At 46.6% G+C, this 12,211-nt stretch overlaps 1 protein-coding gene across 10 annotated transcripts in view; it reads right to left on the bottom strand.

Moving 5' to 3' along the window:
• The window catches only part of KIF13A (kinesin family member 13A), a 211,227-nt gene extending 200,452 nt beyond the window's left edge, over positions 1-10,775 (bottom strand). For all 10 annotated transcript variants that reach the window (XM_072814303.1, XM_072814305.1, XM_072814307.1 and 7 more), the window contains exons 1-2: positions 10,662-10,775; positions 10,299-10,389 (exon numbers count right to left, since the gene is read on the bottom strand). In XM_072814303.1, coding sequence (XP_072670404.1) covers positions 10,299-10,389; positions 10,662-10,716 — 146 coding nt within the window. In that variant the 5' untranslated portion in view covers positions 10,717-10,775. The remainder of the gene's footprint in view (positions 1-10,298; positions 10,390-10,661) is intronic.
• Positions 10,776-12,211: the final 1,436 nt, after the last annotated feature.

Raw genomic sequence — 12,211 nt, 5'->3', positions numbered from 1 at the left:
CTCCAAAACTCTGATGCACACTCAAGAGTGAGAACTCCTGGTTCTGTTACTGCCCAAACAAAATCATTTTTCTCATGACCTATAGAGCATACTTAAATCTGCAAATTATCAACTTTTAATTCCATTATAATGTAAGAGAATAGTTCATGCTGGTCATAACCATTTCAAAGGTAAATTTCTTTGTTAGCATGTGTGCTTGACAAGAAACACCTTTCAGTTAGCAAAGGATTCTAAAAAACGTCATAAAGATGCTGTTATTTATAATCCTAAGAGAAACCTTAAGGTCTAAAAATCATTTAAATGGTTAAAAATTATGAAACTAAACAGACTACTGAACTATTAAAATTATAATTATGAAAATTATACAGCATAACAGAATAGAAATGGGAGAAAAGCAAAACACAAAACTGTGACTGCAAATTTGTGTATTACTTAGACACAGACAAAATGAAGGTAGAGGGAAAAGAACTGGTTAGGTCTGGACAGACAATGACCCCCACCCCTTTGTCTTTCTGCCATACATCTCATAAAGTTACCTATGAAAAAAAAATTTTAGAGTATCTGAGGAAGCAATTGTTTTAAAAGATATAATTGTGCTTTGATGTGAAAAATCCACTGCAAGAATAATCTGGTAAAACAGTTCTACTACTTTTATCATGATTTACTGAATTGTTCATTTCATAGAAACATGAAATCCAGACAGGACTCAAGCAAATAATGAGGCATAGATGGGTTGTCCAATTCCCAAGAGTCTGCAAGGATATCTTCCCTCTACTTTCCCTCTTAACCTTAGATCCAACAATCAAATGGAAGAATTATGCATTTTTACAAGTAAAATTTTAGAGATGTGAATACTTAACTTGTTTATTTAGTTTTCACAGAATTGTTGGGTGATAAAATTCCAAATAAACTAATTCTGAAGGAGGAATTTCTCACATTTTCTTCTTACATTTGCAAGTCTAAAACCCCAGAAATATTTTGTAGAGTGATTTTCTCTGAAAAGATAGCTCCCGGGGCACCTGGATGGCTCTGTTGGTTGGGTGACCAAATATTGATTTTGGCTCAGGTCATGATCTCAGGATCCTGTAATTGAGCCCCTTGTCAGGATCCATGATCAGCAGGGAGTCTGCTTGAAGATTCTCCCTCTCCCTCTGCCCTTCCCCTTGCTCACACATATGTGCTCTCTAAAATAAATAAATAAATCTTACAAAAAACAAAAACAAAAAACAAAAATAAAAACAAAAAAACTCCTGAATCCCACATAAATCAATTCTTGGGCAGCCCAGGTGGCTCAGTGGTTTAGCGCGGCCTTCAGTCCAGGGCATAATACTGGAAAACCGGGATAGAGTCTCATATGGGGCTCCCTGAATGGAACCTGCGTCTCCCTCTGCCTGTGTCTCTGCCTCTCTCTCTCTCTCTCTCTCTGTGTGTGTCTCTCTCATGAATAAATGAATAATTTTTTTAAAAAAAAACAATTCTTGATTGTTTTAATACATGTTTTTTGGTTTTTTTAAGTTTTATTTATCTACTTGACAGAGAAAGAAAGTACAGCAGGGGAGCAGCAGGCAGCGGTAAAGAGAGAAACAGGCTCCCCGGAGCAAGTAACCCAATGCGGGGCTCAATCCCAGGACCCTGGGATCATCACCTGAGCTGAAGGGAGATGCTTAACTAACTGAGCCACCCAAGTGCCCCTAATAGATGTTTTCATATAAATTTTAGCCTTACTTCCTTTATTGACAGCTCTGTTGCTAATAAACTGAACTTCTTACGTTGTCAAGGCACAATGTAATCTTTCTGGGTGTTTCTGTGTTGGTTTCTCTGCTATTCTGTTTCCTATGCTGGTAATGTTCTCCAAACTCCTTTAAATTCTAAATGCAGGGGCACCTGGATGGCTCAGCCATTGAGCGGCCTCTGGCTCAGGGTGTGATCCTGAATTCTTGGGATGGAGTCCCACATCAGGCTCCTTACATGGCGCCTGCTTCTCCTCCCTCTGCCTGTGTCTCTGCCTCTCTTTCTATGTCTCTCATGAATCAATAAATAAAATCTTTAAGAAAATAAGTAAATAAATAAATTCTAAATGCATAAACACCTTCTCTAGTATAGCTCGAGGGAAGATTTGAGAAGGGGGTGGCTGAATAATTCTGAGAAACCTTGATGTCTTCAAAAGGCCTATTTGGGGAAACTCATTCCTGAAAAATTTCTGAAAAATATAATTCATTCCTGAAAAATATGAGTGCATGGCCTGTGTAATTTTGTTAAACATCAGAAACAATCCAAGTTATCTGCTTATCTCTAACTAGATTTTTTCAAAAACAGCCAATTTAACGGGTACAGTGATAAACTGGCCAGTTTGGTATCAGGTAGAAAAAATTTCCCAGCCAAACAAACATAGATATTTTTAAATTAAAGATAACTCAAAAAAAAAATCAACTAAAATTTTAGTGATACAGAAACAGGATATTCCTACTTACATGGTTTCTTGTACTGACTATAGCTAATTATCTTCATGAATGCTGTTAATTAAGCATTGACTAGGGCAGCTACTACCTTCAATTATAGGATTTACTGGCAGCCCAGGTGGCTCAGCGGTTTGGCACCGCCTTCAGCCCAGGGTGTGATACCAGAGACCCAGGATCGAGTCCCACATCAGGCTCCCTGCATGGAGCCTGCTTCTCCCTCTGCCTGTGTCTCTGCCTCTCTGTGTGTGTCTCTCATGAATAAATAAATAAAATTTTTTAAAAATAATAAATAAAGTTTTTAATTTAAAAAAAAAGGCCAGATGGGCAGCCCGGGTGGCACAGCGATTTAGCGCTGCCTGCAGCCCAGGCCGTGATCCTGGAGACCCTGGATCGAGTCCCATGTCAGGCTCTCTGCATGGAGCCTCCTTCTCCCTCTGCCTGTGTCTCTGCCCCCCCCCTCTCTCTGTGTCTCTATGAATAAATAAATAAAATCTTTAAAAAAAAAAAAGCCAGAGACCAAAAAAAAAAAGAGCTCTTGGAAATTAAAAATGATAAAGTAAAAGAAAAATTAAACATAAAAGATGGATGATAAGAGGAAATCTCCCAGAAGGCAGAACAAAAAGACAAGAAGCATATACATTTCCAGGTTAGAAAGACCTACTGTGATTTCTCAAAAATGGGGAAGAAAAGAATATTCTACAAGATTCCAGAGAGTAAAAATCCATGTCACATCTAAAAGATTAGAAACCCAAAGAGCAGGGCACCTGGTTGACTCAGTTGGTCAATTATCTCCCTTCGGCTTGGGTCATGATCCCAGCCAGGGTCCTGAGATCAAACCCCACATTAGGCTCTCTGCTAAGCAGAGAGCAAGTGGGGAGCTTGCTTTTTCTTCTTCCTCTGTCATTATCCCCAGCTTGTGGGCACACAGGCATTCACTCTCTCTCTGTCAAGTAAATAAATAAAGTCTTTAAAGAAAATGTTTTTTAATTTAAAAGAATTTTTTAATTCAAAAAAAAAAAAAGAAAGAAAAAAACCCAAATCGCTTTGGACTTTTCAACAGAAACACAGGTAAGTAAAAGACAACAGAGCAACCAAATGTCTATAAAAATGGAATTTGATACCCATGGAAACTACCAATGAGATGAGTAGTAGAATAGATATTTTCTTGGCTTCAAAAACTTTACCTTCCAAACACCCTTTCAAAGGAAGCTACTAAATAATATGCTCTACAAAATTAAGGCAGTAAACCAAGAAAGAAAACAGAAACAAAAAAACAACAGATTCCACATAGAAGAGAGGTAAAATCCTCAAAATGATGTGACAGGCAACCCCAAGATGACAGCTATATCAGGCAGAGAAGACTGCCAGTTCATAAAGGAGCATGTTGGAAGGCTTAAGAAGAAATGTCTCTAAGGAGATGAAATCAAGAGAGTACCTGATGTGTTTAAATGTCTTGAAAGGAGATTTATGCAAGGGGCAGAAAATTTAAATGTTGAATTAAGGAGAAGTACATAGAAAACGAAGCAAATTAAGGAAAAAAGAAAAAAGAAAAACAATAGTTAACTCCAGGGAAAACAAACAATTTTGTATGACTGTAAAAGAAATCATAGAAGAGCACATGGCTCAACTGTAAGTAGCTGACTATATTATATAACCATAAGTAATATAAACACTAAATATTGACACAACCAAAATTACCATATAAGTATTTTGGGAAAATGGGGGATGGGAAGAATTTGGGGGTGGGGAGGATGGGACATAGAATGAAAACACAGAGCAAATAAAAAAATTTAAAAAAAAAAAAAACTAGCACTACCAGCCTGTTAGAAATATGGAGGAAAATTCCAAAAGGATGAGCTAAAATTGCTATATGTGGTTGCTTCTGAGGAAAGAAATGAAAAAAGAGGATTCCTTCTTTTTATCATAGATTTTACAAATTATAAAATCTACTTTACACTTTAAATTATGTACACTAGGGGCACCTGGCTGGTTCAGTCAGAAGAATATGAGACTTGATCATGAGGGTCATGAGTTCAAGCCCCCTTATATTAATTAATCAAAAGAGATTACTTAAAAAATGAAGTACACTGAATTTACATTTTTTTTAAGAATTTATTTGACAGAGGGAGAGCACAAGGAGTGGGAGCGACAGGCAGAGGGAGAGGGAGAAGCAGGCTTTCTGCTGAGCAGAGAGCCCCATGCGGGGCTCAATCCCAGGACCCTGAGGTCATGACCTGAGCCAAAGGCAAGGGCTTAACCCACTGAGCCACCCAGGCACCACTAAAATACACTGATTTTACATACACACACATATACATGTACGTGTGCAACCACAAACACACATTCAGAACCCAACCTCTTAACCACTAACCTTGTTTTTCAAATTATAAATTTATAAATCATTAATGGACTATGAAATTAATTCAGTAAGTCAATCATCATTTCTAAAATGAATTAGAACAGAGAGAGATAGGAAGTAACAAATACGCTGCACACAGTAATATTTTCATGAACCTTCACTCAAGTGCGCACGCACACACACACACACACACACACACACTGTCCGTGATATTAAATGTATTTTTAACTGTGGACTGTGAACAAAATGATTTTTAAATCACTACTCTAATCTACACTGCATTATAATTAGTTTTACTTTTGTTTTTAAAAATAAGAGATTCCAGGGACACCTGGGTGGCTCAGCGATTGAGGGTCTGTTTTCGGCTCAGGTGGTGATCCTGGAGTCCTGGGATCGAGTCCCACATCAGGCTCCTCTCAAGGAGCCTGTGTCTCTGCCTCTCTGTGTGTCTCTCTTGAATAAATAGATAAATCTTAAAAAAATATATAAAGGTAGATTGAAATCTTTCACTTTTTAAAGGTTCTATTTATTTATTCAAGAGAGACAGAGAGAGAGGCAAAGACACAGGCAGAGGGAGAAGCAGGCTCCTCGAGAGGAGACTATGTGGGACTCGATCCCAGGACCCCAGGATCACCACCTGAGCCGAAAACAGATGCTCAACCTCTGAGCCACCCAGGTGTCCCTCTACCTTTATTTTAAAACAAAGGCATGGCAAACACTGACAGCTAATGACAATATTCCATTATAATGCTCTTTAAAATACCACTAATGGGGGGTGCCTGGGTCTCTCTCTCTCATGAATAAATAAATAAATCTTTAAAATATGTATATATATATATATATAAATAAAATACCACTAATGTCATGCATGAAGAATAATCACTCTTATATTAATGAAACCTAAATGCTCTGCTTTTTTACAGCCAACTATAATATTTGAGCTAGAAAGAAACATAACAACCACAAGGAAACAAAAGAGAATTCAAATCAAATAATTTTATAAGGTGGAATTATTACTGATTCTTAGATGATCTATTTTTTAAATTTCACATGACTTTCACTAATTTCTAAATTTCTGGTCTGCAAATATACTCAAGCAGAAGGAGCCATCCTAGAAGCCACTGGAATAGCAGGGGAAGCCAGCTTGGAAAAAAAATTGCAACATACGATACATGAACTAAAAAATATATATACAGTCAACCAGTCAACCAAGAAACGTAGCTTTCTACCACTGACCTTCGGAGATACACTTTACACACTACACGGCACATTTTGCAGTATGGAAAAATTGGGCAAGTAGCTAAAACTTTGATGCTCTTTTACTAAGAGCCTAAATTTATCCCATTCTTCTTTTAGCCCAGCCAAGTTATACATGCACATTGCTTTGAATGCTTACCCAAAGATTCACTTATATAAAACAAGAACAAAAACTTCTATAGAAACAAGTTCCATTATACTCTCTTCATGATAAAGCTTTACTTCCTAAAAGTTATAAAAATCAGATGCATAAGCCATCCATCTATATATATTTTTTTAAAGATTTTATTTACTTATTCATGAGAGACACAGAGAGAGAGAGAGAGAGAGAGAGGCAGAGACACAGGCAGAGGGAGAAGCAGGCTCCACGCAGGGAGCCGGACATGGGACTCGATCCTGGGACCCCAGGATCAGGCCCTGGGCCGAAGGCAGGCACCAAACCACTGAGCCACCCAGGGATCCCATCCATGTTTTTAAAACACCACTCTCATCCAAACTAGATGTAAAAAAAACAAAAAGAATGAGTATTAAAATATGGGTAAAGTTAGAAAAGACATTTGTTGAAACATACATAAACAATATATTCATGTATGTGTGTTTGTGTGTGTCTGAAAATATTATTATTATTATTATTATTTTTTTTGGAGAGATGAGGGGATGAGAAGAACGGGAGGTAATAGTGCAAAAGAAGACTTTACCCTATGTATCTGTTCATACTTTGGTTGTTAAGCCATTAATTTGGGCAAACTGGGGTTCTCATTCTCTTCCCCCCTGCTGACTTGCCTTGATTCTGCATTCTATTCCATGCACCGCGTGTGCGTGCACACACATACACACAACCAGCCAGAAGTAATCTGCAGCAGGCATGCTTTCGCTTTCTTTGACAGAAGACTTTCTCCTAATCTTGAAAAAGTGAACCTACATTCTTAGCACCCACATGACTAGCACAAATGCCACCTTCCTTGCAGGCTGGGTCACTTCCATAGCCCCTCCTCAGTACCCTCATCACACTAGGGAGCCTACTCAGTGCTGACACTTGCTGAGCACCTGCGATGTGCTATTTAGGGCACGGGACACAAAGGTAAGCAGGATAAGGTACCTGCCTTCAGGGAGCGTGCATCCTCAGGAGGAGACAGAAGAGGAAACAGGTAATCTCCAAATAATATAGTGCATATGATGACAAAAGTATAGTCTACATAATCTACCTCACTGTATTCTATTTTTCCCTCTTCCTTCTCACATCTCTCAAAGGTGCGAACCTCTGATATAGGCACTAGGCCCACAGTGATCTTTGGATCCTCTGTGCTGGGAGCCATGTGATATAAACTTCATAAATATCTCCTGGATATAAATGCAGTATTACTTTTAAAAACATGTTCATATATATCTTAATGTTTCAAAATGGTGATCAATATATATCTCAAGTATTAACCAGGACCTCTGTGTTGTATTATAATTTTAGAATTTCAAAACAAATATCTTTAACCTCAGAAGCTCTATGGTCTTTTAGCCTTTAACGTGTAGTCTTGGCTTTGATTCCATGGGGGTGGGGGAAGGGACATTATGAAAGCTAAGCCTATTTGTTTCTTTCCCTGGAAATCAAAACATCCCTGCTTGTTTTTACTGGGAGAACTGAAAACTCTCACTTACTAATTTAAAATTTCTATTCGTGGGCAGCCTGGGTAGCTCAGCGGTTTAGTACCGCCTTCGGCCCAGGGCCTGACCTAGAGACCCGAGATCGAGTCCTACGTCAGGCTCCCTGCATGGAGCCTGCTTCGCCCTCTGCCTGTGTCTCTGCCTCTCTTTCATTCTGTGTCTCTCATGAATAAATAAAATCTTTAAAAAAAATTCTATTTGTGGTTAATACATTAACAATTTCTGGCAATTTTCAGGAAAATAATAATTCTAACTTTGACACGGGTTTGCCAATATTATTTAAAGACTTCTTATACTTCAAGCCTTGAACTTCTAGGTAAGAAAAATAATATTCCCACCTTTCCCTGAGCTCTATCTCAAAACAAATGATAGAAATGAAATGCAAACACGAAGCACTGTTGTAATTAATCAACCCAGAGCCCAAGGGAGGAATCCTTTCTATTTTTTTTTTTTTCCTTTCTATTTTTAAATGCACTGTTGCTTTAAGGGAAAACCTGGTGGAGAAATATGAAACCAAGCTGCATAATGAAAATCAAAATGCATTTGGTGTCTCCATCCTTGCAAAGACAGTAATCCTAACCTACAAGCAGCACTGCTGGATAGACTCCACTCCAGTTTTCTATAAACTGAGTGACCAGTCCCCAGGCAGAATCCCACAGAGAGGGTCCATCCACCAAAGAATCCTATCTGTCAGGAGGACGAAACAACAGAACGCCTAGGTTTCAATGCTGCTCTTAACAATTTCAGATAAGGGGCTATTCCAATAAGCCAGCAGATGGATGAATCCCCAAATCACCCTACAAATCTTTATTTAAAATGTCCTGATTCATAACTGCAGTGGTGGCCCTAAAAATGATCAACTCATTATTTAGCATTCCTAACCAATCCTCTACAGTTAAATCGTTCCCATCCAAGTACCACAAAATTAAATGTTTCCCTCCACAAATCACAAAGCTTCATTTCATTAAACAGTAGCTAACAGTAATACTCCCTACGGTTAAGAGTGACAAGGAGCAGGTGCCAAGCCAGCAAGGAGCACAGAAGCAGTGGCTACATTAACAGGAGCTAACATTCTACCTGTTTCCCAGGCTGCCTTGAAGAATCTGACCCAGCAGAATTTGGGGAGGAAACAATAGAAAAATATCCAGGTTTAGGGGGGGAAAAAATGTTGATGTGGGCATCTGATTAAATCTGTAAATTTTTTAATTTACTCAGTTCACTAGCACCGCAAAATATACTACACCACTACAAACGTACCCAAAATACTATAAATCTTTAAAATGGATCTAAAAGTATTATCCAAGGATACATCTATCACCGAAAAGCATTTAGTCACACATCATTTTCAATATAACTTTAGCTATTTCCTATCACCATGACGATCTGTTATAGGTAGCAGAATGTTTGCAAACTGAATAAAAATTTCCAGCCTCAACACAAAAAGCCAAGACCTCCTCGGCTTATCTCCCGACAACTTCTTCCCCAAAATTTAGCAAAACCGTGCCTGAACATGGCATGATTACAAAACAGACGCAGCTGCTCCCTTTAGCGGTAAAATATACAAACCCTACTTCAGTCTATACTCAGTGAAAAATCTCCCAAGAGCAAAAACCACTAAAATGCAGCACATCAATCAACAGGTGACTTTTAGAAACACACGCATCCTCACGTCCCAGAGGAATTAATTCTGTCAAATCTCCCGGGTTTTTTGTTTTTTTTTTTTTTCCTCCTTTTCTATTTTTACAAGCTACTGCATTGCTATACTGAATGAATTCCAACCGTTTTCTTCTCAGGGGCTTACCAGAAAAATGCCAAATATTCAGATTATTTTAAGGCATTTTCCCATACTGCTGCGTGGAAGAGAGCGGAATTAATAAGGATCCAAGAGTTACCACTTTTCAAATGCAAATATGTTGCCATCTAGTAAATGCAGCCCCTTTAAACATCCCCCCCAGTGTCTACACAGCTCAGGGCACTACTTTTGTTTCCTTGAAAATCAAAATTCGCGCATTACATGCAGGCATTATCTCGACCCAGCACCAACAAAATAATAATTTTAAATGGTCCACGCCTGAGCTCGCATCCTACAATACTGTTCTGCTTTATGATGGATGGGGGGGGCTCCCCCCCATCTTACGTACAAAGTCCCAAAACAATTCTGCCAAATAAAGCAAACTGTGCAGTGGCTGGGGGGGGGGGGGGGGGGTGGCACTGGGTTCCACGAAACCAAGGCCTTGGGATGGTCACTTGCCGGCCTCGGGCCTCAGTTTTCTCATCTGTAAAGTGTGGAACTGGCCGTCGAGGGCTGCACCGCCCCCCGCCCCCCGCCCCCCGCGTGCACCCGGCCGGCCCCGGCGCCCCGGCTGCCGCGCTCGCGGTGGGAGGGGGCGGGCGCGGGGGCAGCGGGAGGGGAGGAACTTGGACTTGCAGCAGCTTCGGCCGGGAGCGTGCGACAAACTTGGAGGCGGCCTCCTAACAATGGGCAGGAGCCCCCCGTGTTCCGGGATCCAACTCGCAGGAGCCGGCGGGTGGGCTCCTCCTCCGCGCCCTCGCCGCGCCCGCTTTACCTTTCTCCCTGTTTGGTGTTGGAAGGAGGCGGGTGCAGGACCGTCTGGTTGCCTTCCATCTCCACCACGCACTTGGTGTTCAGCTCCAGTTCTGAAAGCGGAGGGCAGAGGCCCGTTGCGCGCCGAGCATCCCGCCCGCAGCCCCGGGCGCCCGGCTGTCCCCGGGGAGGGGGGGTGGGGGCGGGGGCGGGGGCGCGGGGCCGGACCCAGGCGGCAGCCGTGCGCCCCCGCGCCCCCGCGCCCCCCGGCCCCCGCCGCCCCCGCGCCCCCGCCGCCCCCGCGCCCCCCGCCGCCCCCGCACTTTGCAAAGTTGCCCCCGCCCTCCGCCCGACCACGGATAAAAACGAGCGGAAAGCTCCTCACCTCGCCGGTTCATGGGCCGGACCCGGACGGCAACTTTTACCTTGGTGTCCGACATGTTGGCGGCGCCCGCGCGGCCCCGGGCCGCCCCTCACGCGCCCCGCCGCCGCCGCCGCCGCCGCCGCGCGCCCCCCGAGCACGGCCGCCGCTCCGCCGTGAGCTCCGCCAGGCAGCGCCGAGGCGCGCGGGCCATCCCGGGGGAGCGCGACGCGGGGCTCGGCCCGGCCGGGGAGGGGCGGGCGCGCGGGCGGGCGGGCGGGCGGGCGCGCGGGGCGGGGCGGGGCGGGGCGGGGAGGCGGAGGCGGAGGCGGAGGCGGAGGCGGCGGCCGCGCGCCGGGCCCAGGCGCCGCTCTAGCCGCTCTGGCCGCTCCGGCCCAGCCGCGCGCGCCGCCCGCCTCCGCTCGCGCCCGCCCCGGGCCCCGCCGCGCCGCCATCTTCCGCGCCCCGCCCGCGGGCCCCGAGCGCCGGGAAGGGCCGGTGTCCCCGGAGCGCGGCGCGGGTGCGGACGGCGCGGAGGGCGCGGAGGGCGCGGAGGGCGCGGAGGGCGGGCGGGCGGCCGGGACCCGAGCCCCCCGCGGGGCCGCCGTCTCCCGCACCCCGGAGCTCCGGGGCGGGCCGGCCGGGCAGGCCTCACCCGCGGCACGGAGCGCGCCCGGATCGCGGACCCCGCGCGCCCCGCACCCGCACCTCCGCACCCCGCGCGCCCCGCACCCCGCGCCCCTCACCTCCGCACCTCGTGCCCCGCACCGCACCCCGCACCCCGTGCGCCGCCCCCTGCACGCCCGCACCCCCTTGCCCCGCACCCGCGTGCCCCGCACCTCCGCACCCCGTGCGCCGCCCCCTGCGCGCTCCGCACCCCCGCACCCGCGCGCCCCGCACCTCTGCACCCCACGCTCCGCTCCCCGCGCGCCCCGTACCCCGTGCGCCGCCCCCTCGCGCGCCCCGCACTGGTGCTCTGCGCCCCACACCCCGTACCCCGTGCGCCGCGCCCCTCACCTCGGTGCCCCGCACCCCCTGCGCCGTCCTCCGCGTGCCCCGCACCCGCGCCCCCCACACGATCCGCACCCGCACCCCGCGCGACCCACACCTCCGCACCCCATGTTCCGCTCCCCGCTCGCCCCGCACCCGCGTGCCCCGCACCCTGTGCTCCGCCTCCCTCTCGCTCCGCACCTCCACACCCCGCGCGCCCTGAACCCCGTGCGCCGCACCCCCCCGCGCCCCCCGCACCTCCGCACCCTGTGCGCCGCCCCCCCCGCGCGCCCCGCACCCCGTGCGCCGCGCCCCTCACCTCCGCACCGCGTGCCCTGCACACCCGGACCCGCGCCGCCCCGCATCCCCCACGCGCCGCACCCGCACCCCGCGCGCCCCGCACCCGGTGCTCTGCGCCCCGCACCCCCGCACCCCGTGCGCCGCGCCCCTCACCTCCGCACCCCGCACACCCGCACACGCGCGCCGCCCCGCATCCCCCACGCGCCGCACCCGCACCCCGCGCGCCCCGCACCCGCGCGCCGCGGTGCTCTCGGGTCCCAGCGGGCGCCCGAAGCGAGGGGCGC

The sequence above is a fragment of the Canis lupus genome, chromosome 37, assembly GCF_048164855.1.
Source record: "Canis lupus baileyi chromosome 37, mCanLup2.hap1, whole genome shotgun sequence".
Lineage (NCBI taxonomy): Eukaryota > Metazoa > Chordata > Mammalia > Carnivora > Canidae > Canis > Canis lupus.
The sequence above is the reverse complement of the archived record's forward strand: the minus strand, read 5'-3'. Positions and strand labels throughout refer to the sequence as shown.